Below are 27,287 nucleotides of genomic sequence, written 5' to 3'. Positions count from 1 at the left end.
CAGGTGTGAGCCACCACACTGCCCTCTTTTTTTTTTAAATAGATGAAAATTGCATGTGTCACTACATTTTTTTGAGACAGGGCTGGCAATTTTAGATAGTTTAAGTTTACAAGATTCCTAGGTTTAGAGCATTCCTTGTCAAAGTACTGTTTCTTTACTGCATGGCTTTCTTTGCAGGATAAGCAGGTGATGGTGGGAGGAAAGGCTTTGCATCCTTTGGATGCTTTTAAAAATGCTTTTCTTGCAGAATCCTAGAATCCTTCCTCCCAGGATTCTAGGATCCCTCCTACTCCATACACACACAACCTCTTGTACTATGGGCATCCCATACCACAGGGATAATGTTTGATACAATGGATGAGCCTACACTGACACACTGTTATCACCTGAAGTCCATAGCTTATATTAGGGTTCATTCTTGCTGTTGTACATTCTTTGGGTTTGGACACATTTATAATGACATGTATCCATCATTGCAGTGTCATACAGAATAGTTTCACTGTCCTAAGAATTCTGTGTGCTCTTCCTATCCAGCCTTCCTGATAATCACTAATTGTTTTAATGTCTCCAGAGTTTTGCCTTTCTCAGAATATCATCTAGTTGGATCAAATGGTGTGTAGTCATTTCAGATTGTCTTCCCTCACTTAGTAATAAGTGTTTAAGTTTCCACCAGGTTTTTTTGATGACTTGATACCTCATTTCATTGGATGACATTCAATGTCTGGATGTACCACACTTTTTTTTGTGTGTATGTGAGAAGATCTTGCTTTGTTTCCCAGGCTGGAGTGCAATGGTGTGATCATGAAGCCTCAACCTCCTGGGCTTAAGCAATCCTCCCACCTCAGCCTCCCAAGTAGCTGGAACAGCAGGTGCATACCACTTTACCTGACTAATTAAAAAATTTTTTTTTTTTTGTAGAAGCAGGGTCTCCCTTTGTTGTCCAGGCTGGTCTCAAAGTCCTGGGCTCAAGAGAGTCTCTTGACTTGGCTTCCCAAAGTGCTGGGATTACATGGATGAGCCACTGTGCCTGGCACTACCACAGTTTATTAATTCACCTATTGAAGAATATTTTGGTTGCTTCCAAGTTTTAGCAGTTATGTATAACTGCTTCTATAAACAGCCATGTGCAGGTTTTTCTGTGGATTTTAGTTTTCACTTTATTTGGATAAGTAAAAAAGAGCATGCATATTGGATTGTTGGGCAAGAGTGTATATATAGCTTGGTAAGAAACTGCCAAATTGTCTTCCAAAGTGGCTGTACCAGAGTAGGGTGACTGTAGTTAAAGAAAAATGTGTTGTACTTTGATGATGGACACCCTAAATACCCTGACTTCATCACTACACTTACATGTAGCAAAATTTCACATATACGCCATACATTTGTACAAATTAAAAAAAAAATAAAGTGACCGTACTAGTTTATATTTCTTCCAGCAGTGAAGTAAAGTTCCTGTAGCTCCACATATCTTCTCTAGCATTTGGTGGTATTTGCATTTGGATTTTGGCCATGCCGATAGATGTGTTGTGGCATCTTGTTTTAATTTGTATTTACCTGATGACTTATGAAGGGATGCTTCATATTCTATGTTTATTTGACATCTGTATATCTTTTCTGGTGAGGTGACTGGTAAGGTTTTTGGCCAATTTTAAAAACTATGTTGTTTACTTTTTTGTTGTTGTTGTGTTTGAAGAATTGTTTCTAGGCCAGGCATAATGGCTCATGCTTGTAATCCCAGCACCTTAGGAGGCCGAGGCAGGTGGATTGCTAGGGCCCGGAAGTTTGAGACCAGCCTGGGCAATGTGGCCAGATGCCATCTCTACAAAATATATAAAAATTAGCCGTGCATGGCAGTGCACGCCTGTGGTCCCAGCTGCTTGGAAGGCTGAGGTGGGAGGATCACTTGAGGCTAGGGGGTTGAGGCCGTAGTGAGTGGTGATTGTATCACTGCACTGCAGTGTGGGTGACAGAATAAGACCCTGTCTCAGAAAAGGAGAAAGAAAAAGAGAGACAGAGAAATGGTTTCTGTATTTCGGATAACAATCTTTTGTCATGTATTTCTTTAGCAAATGTTTTCCCTTGAGTTTGTGGTATATTTTTTTCAGTTCTCTTGACAATATATCTCAGAGTAGAAATTTTTAATTTTAATGAAATCCAGCTTCATGTATTGTGCCTTTGATAAGTCTAAGAAAGTCATCAACAAACCTAAGATCATCTAGATTTTCTCCTATGTTATCTTTTAGGGGTTTCATGGTTTTCCATTTTCCATGTAGGTTTGTAATCTGTTTTCAGTTAATTTTTGTGAAATGTGTAAGGTGGGTGTCTAGATTCATTTTTTTGCATATAGCTGTTCATTTGTTGACAAGACATTTCATTGCATTGACTTTGCTCCACAGTCAAAGATCAGATGACTATATTTATGTGAGTCTATTATCTGGGCCCTCAGTTCTGTTCCATTCATCCAGCTATGTATTCTGTTGCCAGTACCACACTTGCACTTTTGTGAATATTGTAGTTTATAGTGCCTTTTGAAGTCGGGCAGTATCATTCCTTGAACTTTGTTCTTCTCCTTCAATTGTGTTTGTTATTTTCATTAATTTATTTTTAGCCTCTCTATGTAAACCTTAGAGTCATTTCAATATCCACAAAATAAGCTGCTGAATTTTGATAGAGATTGCATTGACTCTGTAGATCCAGTTGGGAAGAACTGATGTCTTGACATTATGGAATCTTCCTTTGCATGAACATGGAGTATCTCTTCATTAATTTAGTTCTTTGATTTCCTTCATGAAGGTTTTATAGTTTTCCTCATGGATATCTTGTGTATATTGTTAGATTTATTCCTAATTATAGGTGTTTATATAAATGGTAAGATTTTTTGTTTCACATTTTATTCATTCATTGCTGGTATACAGGAAAGTGATTGACTTTTCATATATTAACCATGTATAATGCATATATGCTATAATCACTTATTAGTTCCAGGGGCTGTTTTGTTAATCGTTTCAGTTTTTCTACATAGACAGTCATGTCACCTGTGAACCAAAACAGTTTTATTTCTTTCTTCCCAATCTGTATATGTTTAATTTACTTTTCTTATCTTGTTGCATTAGCTAGAACTTCTAGGATGATGTTGAAAAAGTGTTGAGAGGGAACATTCTTACCGTATTCCTGATTTTAGTGGGAAGGTGTCAACTTTTTCCACCAAGTATGACATTAGCTGTAGGTTTTTTGCAGATGTTCTTTATCACATTGAATAAATTCTCCTCTATTCGGCTTTTGTTTATACACTTTTCTCCTAAAAACTGATACTTTTCTTCTAAAAACTGATCTTTTGAAGACTGCCTTTTTGCTTCTTGCATCTTCTTTTTAAGTCCTTTATTTGTAATCAACTCTGAAATAGCAAGAGACTTTTAAAGTATTTTCACACTTAATGTGATTGTATGTTAGTCTTTTATCTGCTGCTTGTTTTCTTCCTTTTTCTTCTGCACAGTTTTCCTGAACTGCCCTTGATATTCACGAAGGTTTATGGCTGGAGCATAAGAATGAATGTACTAGGATTTGTTTAATTTTCTACTTCTGTTTTGTGCCTTTTAGTTATGCTGAGAGCTTGAGCTTTATGTAGCTTCCTTTTGTTGTAGTCTTTGTGTCCTGTGAATTCATTAATATCCTATCACTTATTTTGTAGATTCAGCAGGGTTTTCTAGTTAGTCTATATTCTTTTTGTTATTAATGTTTTCTTTTTCTTGCCCTGTTGTATTGACTGTAACTAGTGAAATTTGTGATTTTCAATTTCAAACGCACAAATTTATTATTTATATATTTATTTACTTATGTTTTTGAGACAGAGTCTCACTCTGTCACCCAGGCTGGAATGCAGTGGTGCGATCTCAGCTCACTCTAACCTCCACTTGGGGGTTCAAGCAATTCTTGTGCCTCAGTCTCCCAAGTAGCTGAGATTACAGGCGCACACCACCAGACTGCCTCATTTAAAAAATATTTTTAGTAAAGATGGGGTTTCATCATGTTGGCCAGGCAGGTCTTGAACTCCTGACCTCAAATGATCTACCCGCCTAAGCCTCCTAAAGTGCTAGGATTACAGGTGTGAGTCACTGCGCCCGACCTATTTTTTTATTTTTTTAAGATAGAGTTTTGCTTTGTCACCGAGGCTGGAGTACAGTGGCATAACCTCACTGCAGCCTCCATCTCTCAGGTTCAAGTGATTCTCTTGCCTCTGCTTCCCAAGTAGCTGGGATTACAGGCACGTACCACTACACCAGCTAATACAAAAGTATTTTTAGTAGAGATGGGGGGTTCACCATGTTGGCCAGGCTGGTCTTGAACTCCTGACTGCAAGTGATTCACTGGCCTCTGCCTCTCAAACTGCTGGGATTACAGGTGTGAGCCACTGCACCGGCTCAAATTCACAAATTTGAATTCACACCAGAAGCGTGAATAGATGTTCTCACTTTCTCCTTCAGGACAAGGGGAAAATGTTCCGCCTTTAAACATTGAGTATGATATTAGGGTTTCATTATATGACCTGTATCATATTGAGGAAGTTGTCTAATTGTTTTTAAACATGAGTAGATCTTGAATATTTTCAAATGCTTGAAATGCACGTATTATAATAATCTATTCTGTCCCATTGATACATACATATGTCTTTATACTAGTTCCGCAGTTTTGGTTACAAATAACCTTGTAGTAAATTTTGAAACCAGCTTTTCAAAGCTAATTGAAGTCCAATTTTATTCCTGTGTTTCAAGATTATTTTGTCTGTTCTGAGTCCCTTGAAATTGCTAATGAATTTTATGGTTGATTTTGCTATTTCTGCAAAAAACATCATTGGAATTTTTATAGGGATTGCAGTGAACCTGTAGATCGTTTGAGTGGTACGAAGATCTTAATATTAAGTCTTGCAATCCATGAACACGAATTGTCTTTTCTATTATGTGTGTCTTTGATTTTTTTCTGCAATATTTTATACTTTTCAGTTAGTCATATTTTCTAGAAATTTAAAGAAAAGAGATTAATGTATATGCACTCTAATTTTTACTGTTTTTCTCCTCATTCTCTTCATTTGCGTCTTCATTCCTTCACTAAACTCAAGTTTTCTTTTGTTTTTGTTTGAAGAACTTGAACATTTCTTGTAGTGAAGGTTTGAGAACTAGGTTAGAGTCCTGGAAGTCAAGTGAATAAAGCATATCAAGAAGATGGAAGTGTTCAACCTTGCTTATAAGTGAAGAAATAGGAGGAATGAGAATTGACCCTTGGATTTAATAACGTGTAATATAAAGTCTTTTATGATGAAAACAAATCATTAGTAGTCAAGGAATTAGCAAAGGAAGATATTTAGGTCAGCCATCCACTTATGAAACACACGTTCTCTTGGATCTCATGGATTTCTAAATTTGACCAAGAGGTCATTGTCAAAGTAGGCATGAAGGTTCATTGCAGTGTTGTGTTTAACAGTAAGACCAGCTTGGGCAACATGGGGAAACCCCATCTTTACTAAAAATACAAAAAATTAGCTGGGCGTGGCAGTGTGCACTTGTAGTCCCAGCTACTCAGGAGGCTGAGGGAGGAGAATTGCTTGAACCTGGGATATGGAGGTTGCAGTGAGCCAAGATTGTGCCACTGCACTCCAGCCTGTGTGACAGAGTGAGACTCCATCCCTGCTCCCAAAATGAAAATGTAAAACTACAGTGATTTGGAAAGATCTGAATGACACATGGAAAAAACAGTTACTGAAGAGCATGTTTTAAATAATTTTCACTTACACAGATGCAGTTTTCAGTCTGTGTACCAAAATGATATAGTGGTTATCCCTAGGTGTCATAGGTGGCAGTATTTTGATTTTTTCCTTTTTAAAAAAACTTCATTTGTGTATTTTCTCTTGTGATGTGCCTGTGCAAGTCTTTTGCCCATTTTAAAATTTGGTATGTGTGTGATTGATTTTTCCTTGATTTGAAGTGAGTTAAAAACGATTCTGCTTGTATTGCCACTCTTTTCTTGCTCTGTGGGATGCTCTTTTTCTTTTTTCTTTCCTGTTTTTTTTTTTTTTTTTTTTTTTTTTAAGATGGGGTTTCACTCTTGTTGCCCAGGCTTGAGTGCAATGGTGTAATCTTGGCTCCTCTGCCTCCTGGGTTCAAGGGATTCTTCTCCCTCAGCCTCCTGAGTAGCTGGGATTACAGGCATGTGCCACCATGCTCAGCTAGTTTTGTATTTTTAGTAGTGGGGTTTCTCCATGTTGATCAGGTTGATCTTGAACTCCCAACCTCAGGTGATCTGCTTGCCTTGGCCTCTCAAAGTGTTGGAATTACAGGCTTGAGCCACCAAGCCCGGCTCTGCCTTTTTCTTTTTTCTTTTCTTTTCCTCTTCTCTTTTCTTCTCTTTTTTGAGGTGGAGTCTCACTCTGTTGCTAGGCTGGAGTGCAGTGGCATGATCTCAACTCACTGCAACCTCTGCCTTCTGCGTTCAAGCAATTCTCCTGCCTCAGCTTCCTGAGTAGCTAGGACTACAGTTGCGCGCCACCATGGCCAGCTAAGTTTTTTTTTTTGTATTTTAAATAGAGACGGGTTTCATCATGTTGGCCAGGATGGTTTTGATCTCTTGACCTTGTGATCTGCCTGCCTCGGCCTCCCAAAGTGCTGGGATTACAGACATGAGCCACTGCACTCGGCTGCCTTTCTTCTTTTACATCTAGGTTCCTTTGGAAGAATTGAGATATATTGTGGTATATTTTGCATATCACAAAACTAATCCACATATGTAGTCCAGTGATGTACCGTCACCATAAATCAGTTTGAAAACATTTTCTATTTCTGTTTTCAGTGAACAGAATTATTTTAATTCTGTTAAATAATTAAATGACTTCCTCAGTGGTGCCATTCTTCATGACTAAGTATGTTTTGGCTGTTTTTCTGTTACTGCTTCTAAAGTATTTTCTTTTCTGGCTTCTTCAGTGAATGTAAAAAGTTTTACAACTTTTGATTTTAAAGCCGTCTTCAAAGTATGAAGCCCCAGGAGCTTGTATGAGCATGCTCTGCCCTTGTTTGCTTTCCCCGGGAGACTGTAGCAGACTCATATCTGTCCTTCTTTTGGATTTTTTTTAAAACACTCAGATAATAAATATTCTTCTTTTATATACTTATACTTTGGAGGAGGTAAGGATGATTATCCATCTGAAAGTAGACTTTGTTTCTTACCACTTTTTGTGAGGACCAGAATGGTGTTGCATGTTTTCTTCCCTTCTATTTTGAATTCTTGCTCACTGTAGACAATTTTGGAAAATGAGGGAAAGGAATAAAGTAGAAACCAAATGACTACTTTTTCACTGTGATTAAATAATAGGAAGATTATAGTAACTGTAGCTAATATTCATCATTAAGTATTTATTATACTTCTTACGTAGTATGCCAGGAATTATTCCAAGTACTAAAGATACAGATTGAATAAAACAGCCAAATATCTCTGCCCTGTGCAGGTTAAATTTGACTAAAGGAGCCTCTATTAGTCTGTTCTCACACTGCTATAAAGAAGTACCTGAGACTGGGTAATTTGTAAGGAAGGGGTTTAATTGGCTCATGGTTCTGCAGGCTGTACAGGAAGCATGGCAGCATCTGCTTGGCTTCAGTTATCTCAGAAGGTCAAGGGGAAGCTGGCACTTCACATCATCGGAGCAGGAGGAAGAGAGGGATGAGGTGCTACATACTTTTAAACAACCAGATCTCCCAAGAACTCACTCTTGCCATGACAGCACCAAAGGGGATAGTGTTAAAACATGAGAAACTGCCCCCCGATTCAGTCACCTCCCACCAGGCCCCCCCCTTCAACATTGGGGATTACAATTTGACAAGAGGTTTGGGTGGAGACACAGATCCAAACTGTGTCAGAGCCCTTCTTGGGTGCTAGGATTATTTTTAAAAATTTTCTCACTCTGCCAGGGAGGTCCCTTTTTCACTTCAGTTTTATGGACGAAGACATAGGCACAGACAGGTCAAGTGGAGTACAGCACTGCTGGACCTTTCAGTAAGAGTTTGTTTCCCTAGACTACCTATATCTGGGGTCTGTGAATCCTTTGCTTACTTTTTAAACTTCCAAATCACTTTTCCTTGCTGTTAAAAAGATATAGGTCTACTTTAAGGAAAATTTAGGTAGGATATGTAAGCAAAAATAAAAATTATAGAGATAATATTGTAAGCACATGGTTGCTTTTGTAGATACTAAAATACATCTTATTTGTAAAGATGAGATTGTACAGATATATTTTGACTTGCTTTTTTCCCACTTAAAATAGTTTAGACCTTTTCCCCTATCATTGTTCATCTAAAATAGTGTTTCCCTGACTTTAGGCAGTTAAGTACAACTCTCCCAATTTTTGACACGTCTGCATACCATTTGCTTTTTTGTTTGTTTGTTTTTTTACGTACTGACCATGTTTTTAAAATATGCTTTTTAAAGTGAATCAGAAAAAGGAACTATAATCACTGCATGACTGGAAAATCAGTGGTGCTTACTGGCATAGATTAGTGTAAAAGTAAATACCATTAAACAAACCCCAACCTGTGCAACATACTGAGATCTTGTCTCCATAAAAGAAAAATAAAAAAATCAGCCAGGTGCGGTGGCATGTGCCTGTTTTCCCAACTACTTGGGAGGCTGAGGCTGGAAGATTGCTTAAGCTCCGGAAATCGAGGCTGCAGTGAACTGTGATCGTGCCACTGCTCTATATCCTGGATGACAGGACATGACGTTGTCTCAAAAAAACAAACCCCAAACCAAAAACCCATATGACATTTTAGCCAGATGGAGTTTTTTTTTTTTTTTTTTAACAAAATTGAACAGTAGGCCAGCTTTTTTTGTTAAAAACAGACAATAGCAGCAGGTATTAGAGAGATGTGAAAATATCTTTTGATGGAATTAGAATTGAAAGCAAACTGAAAAAGTGGTAACTTTTGCAGTATGGAATTTTTATACTCTACTAACCTTTACCAGGGTTTTTCAGGGGTTTTCAAAGTAAATGAAATTTATGTTTATACCTAGTGTACATGAGATGTGTATTTATTTGTGTGTGTGTGTGTGTTTGTGTGTGTGTGTGTGTATAGATAAGCGCATGTGATGCAGGATTTTTTCAGTGCTGCTTCTCTAGCTGGTGACCTTTGCAACTGGCAGTGCCCCGCCCAGGGCCTCGCTCCCTCCTAGCTTGCTGTTGGTGGTATACCTGGCGGGCTGCTCTTGGCTTGGCCCTGGCCCTGGTCCCACCCTCAGTCTGCGCCTCGGCCAGGTGTGCTGCAGCCTGCTTCCGCCTTGGACACCGGCATCTGGACAAAGTTTTGGAGACCCAGCAATCGGGGGACCCCAACGTGGGTGTTACAGCATGTCACAGCTCTGGCTCAGGGAGTGCCGAGGTCTGGGTCCCCAGAAGGGTTGTAGCTTTTCTCTCCTTCCCGTAGCTCCCCCGGCTGGGCAGGGGCTGGTGGCGGTGGTGTTGGGGGTGGGGGGCGGCAGGCGCGGGCGTTTTAGCCCATTTGTTACAGCTCACTTAATCCCGTGGCCGCCTGGCGGAGGACTATAGTATTACAACCTTTTTTGTACTGGATTCGGTGGGTCCTAAGTTCCTGTCCTGCATTCAAGAAGAATGAGGTTATGCTCACAACCTGAGAGTGAGCAGGATAGAGAGTTTTGTTGAGCAAGGGAACAGTTCTCAGCAGAGAGGGCACCCAAAACGGGTAGTCCACTACTCGAAGTCGGGGTAGTCCCCTAGTGTGGCTGAGTTCGAGGCTTTTAATAGGCACAGAATGGGAGAGGTGTGGGCCAGAGGTAGCACTGAAAAAGGTAACGTTTGATTGATTAAAAAGCGTTATTCAGAAAGAACCAATTGGGAAAGAGCTGGCAAACAGGAATAGAAATTCTTACCCCGGGTCTTGGGCTTCATCCAGAACCAGCAGCTGAGTCTTCAGGCTTCAGGCTGTTTTTAGCTTGAAGGTGGGATTTCACCGGGGACCCACCCCTTTCCGTCTAGGATTTGGTTTGCCTCCTGCTGCTATCACGTGTGTATGTGTTATGCCTATATATTCAGGAAAATTGCTGCCATTTTTAATTGTAAGATATTGATGATAAGAAACATCTCTTTCAGAGATGTTAAAATGTGAAGAAAATGCATTGTGTAATTGAAGTAGAGGATATAGTATATGCTGTATTCTACTTAAGCTTTTTTTTTTAATGCTGGTTATCCCTTAAATTGATATTTTAAACTATAATGGATTGCAGTCTCGAATTGGAAAAACAGGGACTTAAATTTTAAAAATGTGAATCTTAATTTCTGCTTTATTTAAAAATCAATAAAGATGAATTTTAAATGAAAATGTACAAAGTAAAATAAAACTTTTAGGTGTGGAGGAACATCTTTATGACGTTAGGAGAGAAAAGATTTCTTGAGCAAGATACAGAAAGCATACATAATAAAGGAAATAATTGATATATTAAACTTCATTAAAATTCTGTTTATCAAAAGATACCATTAAGAGAATGAAAAGTTAAGCCACAGATTGGGAGAAGACCTTTGTAATAATATATTTGAGAAAGAAGTTCATTCTAGTGTGTGTGTGTGTGTGTGTGTGTGTGTGTATGTATACAATTTCTAGAAATAGTAAGAAAAGTCTAACTAAAAATTGGTTAAAAGCTTTGTTATCCAGGCTAGGTGTGGTGACTCAGCCTGTAATTCCAGCACTTTGGGAGGCTGAGGTGGGCAGATCACTTGAAGCCAGGAGTTCAAGACCAGCCTGGACAACATGACGAAAACATCTCTACTAAAATTACAAAAATTAGCCTGGCATGGTGGCGCACGCCTGTGGTCCCAGCTACTTGGGAGGCTGAGGTACGAGAATCACTTGAACCTGGGAGGCAGAGGTTGCAGTGAGCTGGGATCATGCCACTGCACTCCAGCCTAGGTGACAGAGCAAGACTCTGACACACACACACACACACAACACACCACACACCACACACACATGATTGATGACGAAAAGAAAAATGTTCTTCTACATACATTCTTTCAGATATTTGTAGTATTATTTCTTGTTAGAAATTTCAGTAGAACTACAATTTAGATTAATTAGAAGAAAACTTACTGCACTAAAATAATCCATGTAACAGGAATTTTAATCAAACTCCCAGTGGATTTAAAATTTATCAGTAGTTTACATTTTTATGAGATGGCAGAAAGAAAATAACAGCTATGTTCCTATATTTTAGCATTTTTCTGGAGGAAGGAGATTTCCCGTCAGGTTGTTTGATGGTGATTGCGTTAATGTATATGCATTTGGCTTGCTTTCTTCTGAATTGCCATATTTGTATGAGAGATAGGGATTGCTGTTTTGGACAAATTTGTCTCTTCTTTTTCAAAATGAATGCTTAAAAAAAAAATCAAAATGAATGCTTCTGGCTTTCTGGTGATTTTAATTCCCAGCAATGCGTTGGCAAGTTGTAGGCTTTAGGGGCCTAGGTATAGGTAACAATAACAATAAAAAAGTGTTTGGTTTGCCTTTGCCAGTCCTCGTTCTATGTATTTATCTTCGGAATTCACAGCAAACAGTAATTGGTTGAATATATTTGGATTTTTCTGCTTGGCCTAATATTAAGTGTATAATAATATCCTCCTGATTTCTAACTATATTTGGGATTTGTTTTTGTGACCTAAGGATGGTATGTATATCAGGTTTTACAAAATGCTCCATGGATAATTGAGAATAATATATAGTCTTGTATTGGATAGAAGTTTGAGATAGATCTAGTAAATTAAGCCCTTCTTTTTCCCCCTCCCTCATTTCTTTCTTTCTTTTTGGTCTTCATCTATCAAAGCTGGAATGGTATTTAAAAAATAAAATTTCCAGCTTTCCCCCTTTATGTACTGTTGCTTGGTGTGGTGGCTTACGCCTATAATCCCAGCGACTTGGGAGGCTGAGATAGGAGGATGACTTGAGCCTGTGCAACATAGCAAGACCCTGTCTCTAAAAAATTTTAAAAAATTATTTGGGTGTTACACTGTGAGCCTCTAAGTCCAAGCTGCTCAGGAGGTTGAGGTGGGAGGATTGCTTGAGCTCAGGAGTTCGAGACTGTAGTGAGCTATGCATCATGCCTCTGTACTCCAGCCTGGGTGACTCTTAAAAAAAGTGGAACCCTGACTCTTAAAAAAAAAAAAAAAAAGCACTCTTCTTTTTGAACTTTGCTTTTCAGAAATTTAAAACATAACGTATTTTAAATATTTAATTAATTAAATAATAAATATTGCTGTCCTTGCAATAAAGACCCTTGCTTTCCTTTTAATTCTAATTTTTCTGCTATGTTTTTGCTCATTTCTTTCAGCCTTTTTTGTATGAATTTGTTATTATGCTTACCTTTTTGTATACAGGGGTCTCTTCAATTCAGCTTCGTTTTATTAAAACATACTGGTTGCAGTATTAAATTGATTTCATAGGCCAAAACCAACAGTTGGAAAATATCCAAGACATATTTTTCTATATGGAAAGTACATTGATTTCCGGGTAGAACAGACTTAGGTCTGAATCTTGTGTCTCTCATTTACTAGCTGTGTGACTCTTAACTGTTAGTTACTTAATGCAGAATTTGCAGCATTTTTAGAGTAGGAAATTGATTCCTCATATAACTCTCAAAGTAAGGAATTTTGCAATTGAAGTATATTCTGTGTTAGTTCGTGGCTCCTACTGGCAAACACGTATTACTGCTAAGAGCCTGTTGTACCTATACATAAACTAAATGAAAATGGAGGCTAGGTCATTGGAACCAGCCTACCACTTCTATTGATTAGTATGAAAGTGAGAAGGGAGGGTGTGCAGAAGAGATTCTAAGATTATTGAAATGCTATGAAGAAAGAATGAGTTCTAGGTGGTAGCTGAGATTCCATAGCAGACGCAGTATTGCTGTGCTAAATTACCAAGTGGATGTAAACATCTTGACAAGTTTTCAAGTCACAATACTGTGTGATTTTTTGTTTGTTTTGGAATAATGATGCAATGGGTACAATTTCTCAGGCTTTGTTTGGTTTTATATAGAATTCAATTTCAGATATGTAATTTACATCTGGGCATTTATTTGCCTGGGTGAGGCCTTTTTGTATTGGGGTCGCAATGTTCATGAAAATGCACAGATAACAAGGAAAGTTACTTTTGCTAACCTGTCCATCATATTAAAAAAACCACACTATATGTATTTTCAGTTGTTTTTTATTTTTTTTTTCTTATTACTGCTTTTTTATAGAGATGAAGTTTGCTCTGTTGCCTGGGCTGGAGTGCATTGGCACAATCTTAGCTTATTGCAGCCTCAAACTTCTGAGATCCTCTCACCTTAGCCTCCTGAGTAGTTAGGAGGCTTGGCTTATTTTTATATTTTTTAAGAGATGGAGTCTGTGTTGTGCAGGATTATCTCAAACTCCTCGCCTCAGGCTACCCTTCTACCTTGGCCTGGGATAACAGGAGTGAGCCACTGTGCTCAGCCCTTCAGTTTTTTTATTTTTAATCGCAGTGTTTAGAATTTGATTATTCTTCCCATCCTCTTTTCAGTGAACATATTTGTGATTAGTGATACGAAATTTCCAAATCTGACTATCAGGGTAAAAAAATTATGGTTTCCATAAGAGAATTTTCTATTCTTGCCATCACCACTTATTCCTGTGACCCTATATATGGAATTAGTATCCCTTATCTGCCTGGGGCCGAAAGTGTTTCTGATTTTAGAAAGTAAACTGGTTGGAGACCTGACTAATTGAACGAACCAGACAACCATCCAAACCCATCATCCTTAGAATGGAAACTTATGCTACTTCCAGTTATGCTCAGAATTCAGTTTATGAAGACAGAGTAACTGTTTGTGCCTGTGTTTTCTTTTCTTTGAGACAGAGTCTTGCACTGTTGCGTAGGCTAGATAGAGTGCAGTGGTGCGATCTTGGCTCACTGCAACCTCTGCCTCCTGGGTTCAAGTAATTTTCCTGCCTCAGCTTCCCAGGTAGCTGGAACTACAGGTGCATGCCACCACACACAGCTAATTTTTGAATTTTTAGTAGCGATGGGGTTTTACCATGTTGGCCAGGCTGGTCTTGAGTTACTCACCTCGTAATCTGCTCACTTTGACCTCCCAATGTACTGGAATTACAGGTGTGATCCACCGCGCCAGCGATAATTTTTGAGCAGAGATAGATCAAAATTACTTGGAAAACTTGAAAGAAAAACACATGTCTAGGCTCCTTCTGTTCCATGGTCAGCTGTATATATGTGGCTTCATGTTAATTATAGTCCTTATTCAGACCCCGAGTCCATGGACCTCTAGTAAAGAATCACTGATAACCATGGTTTCCAAATATGAATTTAATGGCAAGCAGGACATGCCCTCGAATTTAGAAATCAACATACTCCGTGAATTACCCTACGATGGTGAGGTCAGGGTGTATATGAAGAGCATGGCAGACTGTCAAAGGGGCCAAGGAAAGATGCCTATGGAGAAAGAAGGTCCAGGCTTGAGATGGTAGTGCTTTAGTATATTCTCCCATGGCACAAGTTTAGGAGCTCACATCCCTAGAATGCTGGTTTTCAAGTGGAGAGAGTGATTTAGCACACTTCCTTGGGACACTTGGCAATCTGGATCCATTTTTGATTCTCACAGTCGGAGATGTGGGATTCTCCTGGTATAGGTACTGGCTAAGGATGCTGCTAACATTCTATAATGCACACCACACTCCACACAACAAAGAAATATCCATCTCAGAATGTCAAAGTACTAATATTTGATCTGCCCGAGAGACTAACTGCTTTTTCCTAGATTGTATCTTTGATTGGTAGTAGTATCAGAGTAATAGGAGGGTCTGCATTTTAATCTGTTTATATGTGATGTGCCTTGGTAGACATAAGAGGAGAGAAATGATGAGAAGGGTAGAAAGTAAACGGTTGGTATTTCAAATAACTTTTCCTTCTCCTAAGTGTTGGAGATTTAAAGAGGATTTCAACTCTCAGATTGGCCATGGTTTTACATGAGAGTTTGGATGTAGGGAATGACCTTTCTTTTCTCTTGGGAAACTCATTGTTTTTTCTTACCTCACCCTTGAACCTGTGACCTTTTGTCTCTTGCCTTTAAAGAATAAAATTCACAGTGAAAATAAATTATGGCTTCCATAAGGGAATTTTCTATTCCTGCCATCACCACTTATTTCTGTGACCCTATATATGGAATGCGTATCCCTCATCTGCCTGGGACCAAAAGTGTTACTGATTTTGGAAATATTCAGATTTTAGAATATCTGTATTATACTTTTGGAATTAGGATTTTTGCATGTGGGATGCTCAACCTGTAGCAGGCTGAGAAAGATGGGGAATAGGAGAGGACTGTATTTTATTTACCAAAGTGGGTGTTTCCTTTGTCCTCCAAAAGTATTTGGTGGAAAGGGAGGAAGGAATTATGCCAGGCTATTGCTGTAGTCCAGTGTTTGCCAATATGTGCTGAGCTATTATTAATAAAGATTATTATAAAAGGGGGGCTGTCATTGTCCAACAAACTTGGGAAAGTTGGATTAAATGTATTTAACCTAATTTTTAAATAATAGTATATTATAGAGCCTTTTGTATCCTAATGGAGTGTTTTGTAACCTCTGAGGGACAGATATAGATATATCTGTATAGATATATAAAATATATATCTGAATAGAATATATACATTTATGCATACACACACAGCGAGAGTGAGAGAGAGTGCACGTGTGGCATTTCTCAAACTTAGACTCTTGGATGCTTTTTTCTCCAGACATCTTTTGTATCGCCTGGAATCCTCTTTGAAATTTATCCTCTGGTCAGAGTAGCTTGAGAGCAGCATTTTCCCTTTGGCGTCTTCTCCTGAAACCTTTATAAAAGAAGTTGAAAAGTATGTAGGATGGGAGAACTATTCCAGCACCCATGCTTTATTAAAAACAATTTTATTAAATTGTATGTGTAGCCCCTTTTATGTAGCCTTAGAGAATAGTTGGTATTTTCTTCAGGGGATTGTTTCCTTCTCAGCTGTGTAAGTAAGCATCATTTCTCTGTTTTGGAATCAATGAAGAATGAAATTTTCTCACTGTAGAGACAGTTGTTTCTTGTGTAGTGTACAGGGACTTCTGACATTTTTTTTGTTTCCTTCTTAAAGAAGAAGGAAAGGTCTTAGGTCACAATAGCTCTGGAGGATTCTGGCTCCAATATTTCATAAGCTTTTAGTTTAAAACATATATACATCCCTCATTTGTTACCTCTGCAGTACCTGGAGACATGGGGTGGGGACTGATTTCTCATCTCTCTTCCATTTAATTCCTCATTTCTTACCATGCTTTGCCTTTCATGTTTCCAGCCATTCTTTCTCCTTACCACTCTTAGAACACAGACATTGTAACTACCAAACTCAGGGGATGTAGTGCTGAGTCACTGCTTCCCCTTTGTTTATTCCCCTGAGGAAACATGCTGGCTTTAAACTCTTAGGTCCCTTCAAGATAGCAGTAAAAGAAGATTATGTGGAGAGACCTACATAAATACTTTGTCTCCCTGTTCTTCATCCTATCAGGATTACTTACTGCTTTCAGGACTCCAGCCCTGTTTTGGACCCTTGGACACACTGCCTTTCTCTCTAGCTCATGGTTGGTTTTTACATAGCACCTCCACCTACCTTTCCCTCTTTTTCATTGTGGACCTTGGTGCTGTGAGAGTTATAGGATTTTACTGAGAATGCCAGGTGATTTTCCCCATAGGCAGCCATCTGGAGCCATCCTGTCAACATCTCTGAAATCAGAAAAGCTTAAGAAGATAACACAGGCGAAAAGTAGCATCTTTAAATCAGAGTGAAGTACTGTTTTTGGGAATACCCATTATGCACTAAGCATTGTACAGGGTAGTCTCCATCCCCACAACAACTCCGTGTTTGTATTTGTTCCAGGGGTAAAAGAACTTGCTCAAGCTCACACACACACACACATTGAGTGAGTGACCAAATCAGGAATCCAACTTCTCTTTGACTTCAAAGCCTTTGGCTTTCCTACCCCATCATACTGCATCCCTGATCAGAGCCAGTTGTGTGACCTGTAGAGTGGCTAGTGTTCAGTGGTGATTCTTATGTCTTTGCCTACATGGATTGTTTGGAAATACTGGGTAAATAGTTCAAACATTTTAGGATTTGAAGAACATAAATGAAAAATAGGGAAAATTTGAGAGAGGCTTATTCCCTAAAGGCAATAAACAGGATCTTATAAACACTGATAACTTAAATAGCTCTATAGTATCCTTCTGAATAATGCTATGAGATTAATCTTGCTTAAATTTTATATCCCCATCTTACAATTTTAGGTTTTGGAAGGAATCTTAGAGAGACTGCTATCCATAAATGAGTTGTTAATCTTTTCAGAGCACAACTAGCCCACTTCCCCTTCTCATTAAGTTTCCATTTAGCCATTAGGTGGGAGCTTCAAAAGGGAAAATCCAATCATGTATAATCTCTAGTTAATGGGCATCTATTGAGCGACTAGGTCACCAGAAAGAATAATTACACAGTACCTCTTTGTGCAGTAAACACAAAAATCAAAAGCTAATGCATTCCCAAGGCAAGCCAGATTGTTACTGGCTAACAGCATACTCTTCTTCAGGGAGAAGGTTGGGGCACCCACCATGCTTGCTAGGGAAGATTGCAAAGCCAAGGGAGGAAAGACGAAGGCAGGGGGCCTTCCAAGGCTTTGCTACTTCTAATTGCTGATTCCTTGGGGTGCATTACTGAATAGCAGACCTATTAGTACATGTTTTGTGCAATCATCAGAAACTTCATGGGTCTTTGGAATTTCTTGCCACAAGTAAAAAAAACTGAGGTCGAGCTTCAGCCTAACTCCCACAATTTAGCCTTTTTTCTGAGCACACCCAACCTTTGTAAATAATGACTTTATGTTTGCTTTTGTCTAACCACTACATTGATTTGTGAAATATGAGCAGATCTCCCTTGACTCAAAATGGCATGTGTTAGCCACAAAGCCAAAATCGTTCTTGGGTTTGTGTTGGTACACTGTAGTTTGAGTTTTCAAAATTATTTCTTATAGTTATTTAGGATTTGCAAAACTTGGTATAATTCAAATAACCTGTTTTTCCCCCCTTAGAACACTTCAGTTATGGAAGATCAAAATGAAGATGAGTCCCCAAAGAAAAATACTCTTTGGCAGGTAGGAATGACGGCGCACAGATTAGATAGCAACTGACTTACTGTAGATAGGATGTTCCCTCAGTTATTGTCCTCAGCGGAGTCAAGAGCCAAGCATTTTTGTTTTCTTTTGTGCAGTTTTTCTAGTTTCAGAATCCACCCCAATTTATTTTCATTTCCTTAGGGAATTGCCATTACAAATATACTAAAGAATTTTGGAGTTTCTGCAAAGATTCTGAAGTGGCTGTAGCCTAAAATGTTCTGTCTATGGCCTCTATGTAAGCCAAAGATGGACAGTGATGGCATCCTTTGTCACCAGAATGGCACCATGCCACACACCAGTGAATACATGGATGGCCTTTTCTCCTTTTGCTCTGGACCTTCACTCTTCTCTTTCATTTCCATGTCCTTTTAAGCTCATCTCCTTCTCTCTTGGCTCTGTTTTAAGGTTTGCCAGTTTTCTTCCCAATTCCTGAGAGGTTTTTTTTTTTGGTGAGTGGTCAGGGGTGTGGGGAGCAAGCGAAGTTTCATGATTTGGTGTTTTATCAACCGTCATGGTACACATGGCTTTCCCCTTCATGAAGACAGGATTAAAAGCAACAGAAATCTAAATCCGAAGATGATAATGTAAAAATAAGTTCTCTGGGTTCATTTGATTCGAAACTAAAAAGATAGATTAGTTAGCAGGAACAAAGTGCACCCAACCCATTTAAGATGAAATGAAGCGAAGCAAAGCAAAACAATGCTAGGAAGAGCTTGCTGGGCTGAGCACGTGGTTGGAAATAGAATATTGAAAATGTGCTATAGAATAGTGCACATGCCATTAGTTTCTTTTTAACATTGTGTGCGGACTGCATTTTGTACCCTCCTTCAGGTTTATTATTTTGCCGTGGGATGCTCTTTATTTACTATGTTTTTTTCAGTTGGCAGTGCTTCTTAACACTTTAGCTTTCAGTTTTTCTTTCATCTATCTTCCAGTCAACTAGTTAATAGTTATACAAGCACTCTAGGGAGGCTAGATGATTAGGAATCTGCCTGTAAATAAAGTAACACTTTTGCTTATCAAATGAATCAATGCCAATGAAAGTGCTTTGTAAATTATAAAGCAGTATACAAATGCAAGTTGTTATCATTACATTTAACCTGTTATGAATCATTATTTTGGCAAGTTATTTGAAAGAAAATATAGAAATAAAGGGGGGAAGAAAGCATACTTTGTTTTCTTTCTTAAAATAAGGCATTTTTGAGATTTTGATGTATATCCTTTACTGTGTCATGGTATGTTCCCCTTGTCATGAATTACTGTTATCATAATGCTTTATAAAATCCTGGATCTTGCCTTTTGTTTCATAATATTATTTCATAAGCATGTTCTGTTGTTATAAAAATACTACTTTTTTTTGGAAACGGAGTCTTGATCTGCTCTCCAAGCTGAAGTGCAGTGGCGTGAACTCGGCTCACTGCAACCTCCGCCTCCCAGATTCAAGCATTTCTCCTGCCTCAGCCTCCCAAGTAGCTGAGATTACAGGCGCCTGCCACCATGCCTGGCTATTTTTTTTGGTATTTTTAGTGGAGACGGGGTTTCACCATGTTGGCCAGGCTGGTCTTGAACTCGTGACCTTAAGTGATACAGCCACCTTGGCCTCCCAAAGTGTTGGGATTACAGGCGTGAGCCACCATGCCTGACCAAAATCTGACTTTATAAGTTAATTTTAGTGGCTTTCATTATAGCTCTTAATGTTGATGTGTTAGAACTTGTTTTAAACAGTTGCCTATAATTGGGCAGTTATTTCTAACTTTATTATATTCTGTTGGACATCCTTATGCTTAAAGCAGCATAGATGCCCCTTATTACTGCCAATATGCATCACAGCAAAGACTTCACTTCATCACTATTTTTGAACTCTTAGTTTTTGGGTCTGTTAAGACTCAAATGTCTTACTACTATAAGCAAAATTGAAAAATCCTTGTTCAATGCTTCCCCCTGGTGGTAACTGGTGTCACTGAGCTTTTCCTCATCCAAGATACGAGGGAAGAAACATTCCTAGACAATGGGGTGGTAAGATAAATTGAGTGGAAGATAGATGCCTTCCCATCTTATAACTCTAAATATGGACATAAGAACTTCAGACATGAAATTTATAAGTTTTTTTTGTCAAGGAAAACTGAAGACTCCTTTGGATATTTAAAAGGATGTCTTCTCTGGGATGGGTTTAGTCTACTTTAAGTTGGGGGACATACTGATAGTGAAAGCTCTTGGTTCTTTCTATGCAAGACTCCTGAGATAAGTCCTAATGGAATTAATAGGTATTTGTAATTCAACTCTCAGTCCTTAGAATTATCTTTTGTGTTATTTTTTTTCTGGTATTATGTATGAGGAGGCTATCAGAAGAGTGAGACAGATTGCTTGACTAATATTTGACAAAAGTATTGAGTTTATTTTGTTTTTAGACAGGAGGTTACTGTGCCTCATACTAGTTGTGGTTTGAGTCTAGTGACTGAGATTATTTTTAGTGTTACCGTCCAGATGCAGTGTATGTAGTTTCAGTTTTAAAAAATACATACTGCTTTTATGTAAGGACATGTAGAAAGATTTGATGAGAAATGCCTTGTTAGTATAAGAGTCTGTGAGTTGTCCATAAAGCACCCACGTAAGATGCAGAACTTTTCAGGTATACACGGTTTATTTGGCTTGGGTTATTTTCCGAGTAGGTAATTAAAAGAAGGATGGGAAAGTCTAAACTGTTTTCCCAGATTAGTAGCCCTGGGAAACAGTATGGAAACAGTATTGAAACTTTTGGGTAAAATGAAGCTTTTTGGATTGAATTGCTTTCAGGTTTCAACACAACACAGTTTATCTTTGTTATATAGATCAGTGCTTCTCAACATGCGGTCCCTAAATTCTTGGGCTCCACTCCAGACCAATAAAACCAGAACCTCTAGGGTGAGACCCCGCAACCTGTGTTTAACAACCCCTCTTGTTATTCTGAGGCTAGCTTAAGTGTGAGAACCATTAGCATAGATGTATATAGCATTAACTTCCAACCTTGAGGAAGTAAAACAAACTGTTAATAATCAATCAGTTGTCACTTTACCAAGTTGAGCAGTTTCTCTAAGATGGTTATCTCCAGCATAGTTCACGGTTGGAGATAACTCATATATATCCTGTATTTAGAGATCCCAGTATATATCTTTGGAGCATCATTTTATAATAAGCATTGGAAGATGATGATTTAAAGTGCCTTTTACAAATAGCTGTAACTTTGGCATTTCTTGTAGTGACTAATTTATGGACACATAGCCTGAATACATTTTTAACTACTGAATGAATTAATAAAGGAATGAGTTTGGCTTTTGGGTGAAAGTGGCATTTTAAGATTAAATGCACAGGGTGAAAAATGTTTCTAATGAAATATTAACTAGATTTCTTTACTTATTAAACTAATTATTTTTTATTTTTCTAAAATAGATAAGTAATGGAACATCATCTGTGATCGTCTCCAGAAAGAGGCCATCAGAAGGAAACTATCAAAAAGAAAAAGACTTGTGTATTAAATATTTTGACCAGTGGTCTGAATCAGATCAAGTGGAATTTGTGGAACATCTTATTTCACGAATGTGTCATTATCAGCATGGACATATTAACTCTTACCTGAAGCCCATGTTGCAGCGAGATTTTATTACCGCTTTACCAGGTAACTGTACTTGTCTTTTCAAAAGCTGAGCAGTGGAAGAAAGCCCAGCCCAAGGACCTAGGTGGAGCTGGGTGGATATTTATGAAATGAATGAATGAGTACTGTGTGAGGCAGCATTTGTTTTGGACACATACTTTAATTTATGGAACTTGAGGAATTATAATTTAGTATCTAGGAAATACAGTGAGTGTCTTTAATAGCATTCATTACTGGTCATAACTGTTGCTTCATTTGGTTTATTGAATGAGTTGATGATATGCCTTTTATTTTGATGTAGTTTAGAGTGTACACCTTGCCTTTATATGTAATTTTAAAGAACACGGCACTCTTTCTCCTTCAAACATGGTTTGTATGTTTGGGAAGTGTCCCAAAGTTTAGGACATTCATTTGTATTTGAAGTGACACTTAAGGAACGGCAAAAATATATTGGGAAAACTGGTAACATGTCTTTATTATATTTCTCAAAGCCTGTTTCTGCATCCTCTCCCTCACTACCCTCTTCCCATATATGTCTCATACACACATAGGTGTGTACACGCACACACACACATACACACATCTGGTTAAGTTTACTTTGATTTTATTTTTTTTAGAGCAGTTTGAGGTTCAGAGCAAAATGGAAGGGAAAATGCAGAGAATTCCCATATTCACAGAGCCCGTTCCCTCAGCCTGCTCCACTGTCAGCATCCCACAGCAGAGCAGTACATTTGTTACAATTCTTGAACTTACTCTGACATATCATTATTACCCCAGATTCACAGGTTACATTAGGGTTTACTTTTGCTATTATGTATTTTGTTGGTTTGAGCAAATGTATAATGACATGTATCTACTATAAGAGTATCCTACAGAATGGTTTCACCATGCTCCACCTATTCATTCCTCTTTGATTTTTAAAAAATAATTTAAAATTTGCTCTATTCTGTACCACCTTTTAACTTTTTCTTAACAAGGTGACGTCTTGCTATGTGGACTAGGCTGGTCTTGAACTCCTAGGCTCAAGTGTTCCTTCTGCCTCAGCCTCCTGAGTAGCTGGTACTACAGGCATGCACCACTGTGCCCAGCTCTCCTTTGAATTTTGATTAGTCATGAATTTTTTTCTGTTTCTACTTTTAAAAAAGATTCTTAATTTAAATTTGGCTTGGGTAAGATGTAGAGAATGCTGGCCAGAATGTTTTCCTCTGATGTGTGGCCAGTGTAGTGTGGTGGTTAAAATTGCCATGTTTTCAGAATAAGCCTAGAAGTAGCCAGGGATGAGCCAGTACCATTGCCACAGCCCTACCCCTTGTCAGAGTTACAAGGTAGCTGCTTAAAGAGTAGCTCCTCCCTTAGCCTATCTGTGATTCTAGAACATCAGGACTCCATGTTCTAAGTACTTCCAAACCAAACAAGAGCCAGGCTCAGGTCTCAGGCCTGAAACCTGGGGCTGCGAATTGACAAGCCAGCTTCTGATTTCTAATCTCTCTTCCAGAGCTTGTAAGTTTACCTTCTACAGTGGAAGTTTTAAGGATATTTGAGAGTTAGCATAGAAACATCTGACACTGCGTCCCTTTTATGCTGAAATATAGGATGACTTGCTCATTTCTTCCATTACAATCTTTGGAAAAGCAAGATATGAACCCTCTGTTTCTAGAATTGTACTATTTAATTGCTGAAGGTGATCTTAGCTATCACTTAGTCCTGTTTTTCATTGAGTAGATTAGGAAGCCAAGGAGAAATTAATTGGGTGAGATACCCAGAATCATACATCTTGGTTATGGTGGTGGTGGTGGTGGTGGTGGTGGTGTGAGTGATGGTAGGGGTTGGTTCAAGAATTAGTACAAAGGCTAAGGAAAATTCCTTAAATCGGCCCCAAGTATTGAATGTAAGGATTACAACTCAATTCAGTAATACTCACTTTTAATTATGAGGGAGGGATGCAGGGAGGAGACAGAGAGACATGCTTTTGATGGTATGAGAGAATTGTAGGTGAATAGAAGTAAGGTGAGGCATGTGGACACGGTGCAGTTGTTCCATATGTACAGGGCTGGAACTCAGAAACCGATGGAATCAGGCTGCATCTCACACCAACAAATGACAGAGTTGTTTTTTAAGTTGGCAATTGTAGTTTATTCCTCATATGTGATTTTAACTGATGACATGATGCCTTCATTTTTCTCAAGCAATTTCATTTATTATTTGTTTTCCACTGTTTTGGTTTTATTTTTTTCCCTGTAATTTGCTTCTGAAACGTTTTAGTGCGCCAGGGAAATCACTTTATATTTTCAGAGTAGCCACAAGGTGGCACTGTTGAAGTTCTCTTGATTTGCAACGTGTAGTTCAGCGGCAACCCCATCTCTTGGGGAGTGTACAGCCTTGGAGAAGAAGCAGAACAGATGAACATGTGTTATGTATATAAATATGGTTAGTATAATTGCATACAATTCAGTTTTCATTACAATGAATGTTAAGGCATTGTCCATATCTCTGTTAAAGTGGAATTTTGTGGTATTGAATATTACATGAAATGAATGGACCATTGGCTGGGGCATGGAAATACTTTCGTTAAAATGCTATTTGTTTTAACAGGACTTGATCTGAACATATATACATATGTCAATATACATCATACATATGTATCTAATAGCTGAGGGCAAACTGGCCAAGTCGATTGTGTTAGTTAATATCTAGTAGAGCTAGATTAAACATGGCATTAGTTCTTAACACAGACTCTGCCTTAAGAGCATCACAGGAGAAACAGGTCCATGTCCATGGTGATACTTAGATTTAATAATGTGTGGGACAACTTACCCATCATTATACTAGTTAGGTGTTTAGTTTTTTCTGTACATCATCTTGATTTTGAGTTTTTGCTCTGTTGAAGTTGACAGGCAACTTATGACTTCATTTGATTGTGAAAACCATTAATTCTGTAAAAATTATCTATAATTTTAGCTTTTAAATGCTTGCTGTGAATATCATACCTGTCAGCATAGGGAAAATGGAAAATGTTTGTGGTCTCTGGCTCCTTTTGGCTCAGTGGAAAAAGTGATAATTATGATACGCCTTTCTAAAAATCATAGTAAATGTTTAGTCTGCAATGTCAGTTTCTGCAGGCTGAGTTTGCGGTTTGTAAGAGCTGTCGTTAATGGGAAAATTCATACTATGTAAAGTAGAGAAAGATTGTACTTCAAAAAGGACGATAAGCATTGGTGATCTGTTTGTTGAGGTGTCTAAGCAATTAAGAGTTTTGCAACACTTTCAGGCCCTGGTTTATTCAATTCTCTTATCACCAAGAAAGGATGATAAACTATTATGGACTGTAAATGTGGCAGATTAGATTAAAGGTCCTAGGAGATGTGGAAGAACCAGAGTATAGACAAGGCTTTAGGTTGGGTACATGGCCAGAGACACCCAGCGTGACAGTGGGAAAAGCATGGGTGCTGGATTCACACAGGCCCTTGTTTTGAATCCTAGCCCTTGCACTTTGTAGCTGTGTTATCCCACTTTTTGGAATCCCAGTTTCCTCATCTGTGTGGGAATAGTAGTAATAGTTTATTGCATGAGGATTAATGATAATGTGTTATGCCTGGCATCTATTGGGTATTCTGAGGATGGCAGCTTGAAAAAGAACCCAGAGAGGCAGGAAACACCTGCTTCTCTAGAGGTAGTAAGATTTATTGCTTGGAAATTTTAATTATTCACCAACTGATTTCCGAGTTGATTCATCCTGGCATCATATAGTTGTGTGTGTCACTTTGTTGTTTTGTTTCCTGGGTGTTTTATGGAAAAAGATGTTAGACTTTGTGACCTGAGCTGCTTTTTACTTCATTTCTGTATGAATCCTGCGATTGGTGTTTTCCAAGTGAAAGGCATCCATGGAGGGACTGCTGCTGTTAGCAATTGCATTGTTTTCTTTTAAAATGTTTAGAATTTCAGATTTTACAACTAGATTTGTGACTAGGGAGGGAGAAGGGATAGCAGGGGTGGGTGGGAAAGGAATTTCTTTGCAGCTACTCTTTGAAATGCATTTCTAAAATATAAAAGTTCTGTAATTGTATGATCTAAGCAGCTGTGCTAAAAAACTGGTTGTAGTCAAGGGCATTGAACTGACATTTGAGTTTCATTTTGATACAGTGTTATTTACATGTTGAGCTTTGAAATTTGTGCCTTCTAATTGTTTTAATTTATTACTGAAAATTTTCCAGACTTTCATCTGGTTCCTGTAATTAGCAACAGCAGCATGTCTTCAGCACTGTGTGCCAAGTGTTATGGCCTCGATTTTCTGAGGCTATAATGTGTCCTCTTGTTGCCTTGGGAAGAGGGGTGGTGGTGGGAGATGGGGGAGTCTCAGCATGATAGAGTAATGAGAGCCAGACATAGGTGCTTCAGAAAATGCTTAGTTTTAACACCCCATAGCACTTTTTAGCCCAGGCAAATGGACCACTTTATTCAGTAACCTCTTTGGCCTGAATAGGCTTAAAACCAGAAAGTTATATGGCCTGCATGGCTCCTGAGGGTGGCTACTCTAAGGTGCCTGAATAGAGATTGTGTGATTCTTGTTCTTCTCAAAACATTTAAGGGAATATGAGACTTACATTAAGAAAATAGAGGGGCTTAACTTTTTGCTAGAGGAGATGTGTAATAGTTTTTCTGCAGAAAGTAACAAGATTATTCTGTAGCGGCCCTGTCCATTGATCTCCACCAAGGGGATTTTGGGGAGAAGAGAACAAAGACTGACATTTCTTGAGTAAACCTGTTATGTATCTGGCTTCTTATGTATGCTGTCTTATTAACCTTCCCAATAAGACTGGGAGATTCCCTCTGTATAAAATGAGGGCATTTACAGTACCTATCTCAGAAGGTTATTATGCAGATTATATGACATGACTTATTTCAGACATTTAATATAATTCCGATATTATGGAAAACTGAGATCCTAAAAGACAAACTGATTTGCTTAAGGTCACACAAATAGCAGTTGACAGAACTGAGATTCAACCCAGTTTATCTGACTTTACAGGCAATACGTTCTCCACGAGACTAAACATGCTGCTTCACAGAAGTATGAAGTGCATTTAAAGTATTAGTCAAAGGAAATGGGTCATCTCAGATATCACTGAGATGTTGCTTAATTGGACTGATGACATTTGAAAGAAGAAGAAATAAGTATTAGTAAGGGACTTATTTATGTAAAAACTCATTGATAGCCTAGTTGTGAGCAACTGAGGGGGGAATTAAAGAGGACTAAAAGGGATATCATTGCTTTAAACCAACAGTTCTCAGTATTTCAGCGTTATCTTCTTAAAAATATAGATTCCTGGGCCTTACCATCTAGAGGTTCTGATTTAGTGGGTCAGAAGGAGATTGGGAGGATCTTTTCTTTGTTGCTGTTGTTTTGAAAATCAG

The 27,287-nt window shown here is 38.4% G+C and overlaps 1 protein-coding gene across 24 annotated transcripts in view; it reads left to right on the top strand.

Annotated features, from left to right (window-relative positions):
• FBXW11 (F-box and WD repeat domain containing 11) overlaps window positions 1-27,287 on the top strand; it is a 140,840-nt gene that overhangs the window by 68,533 nt on the left and 45,020 nt on the right. For 17 of the 24 annotated variants that reach the window (XM_003732297.5, XM_078364550.1, XM_008990887.5 and 14 more), the window contains 2 exons: window positions 18,164-18,226; window positions 21,674-21,899. In XM_003732297.5, coding sequence (XP_003732345.1) covers window positions 18,164-18,226; window positions 21,674-21,899 — 289 coding nt within the window. Of the gene's footprint in view, window positions 1-10,668; window positions 10,880-18,163; window positions 18,227-21,673; window positions 21,900-27,287 lie in introns of those variants that run through there. The other 7 variants (XM_008990915.4, XM_002744540.6, XM_078364552.1 and 4 more) reach the window with 2 other exon arrangements.

The sequence above is a fragment of the Callithrix jacchus genome, chromosome 2 (genome assembly GCF_049354715.1).
Source record: "Callithrix jacchus isolate 240 chromosome 2, calJac240_pri, whole genome shotgun sequence".
Lineage (NCBI taxonomy): Eukaryota > Metazoa > Chordata > Mammalia > Primates > Cebidae > Callithrix > Callithrix jacchus.
The sequence above is the reverse complement of the archived record's forward strand: the minus strand, read 5'-3'. Positions and strand labels throughout refer to the sequence as shown.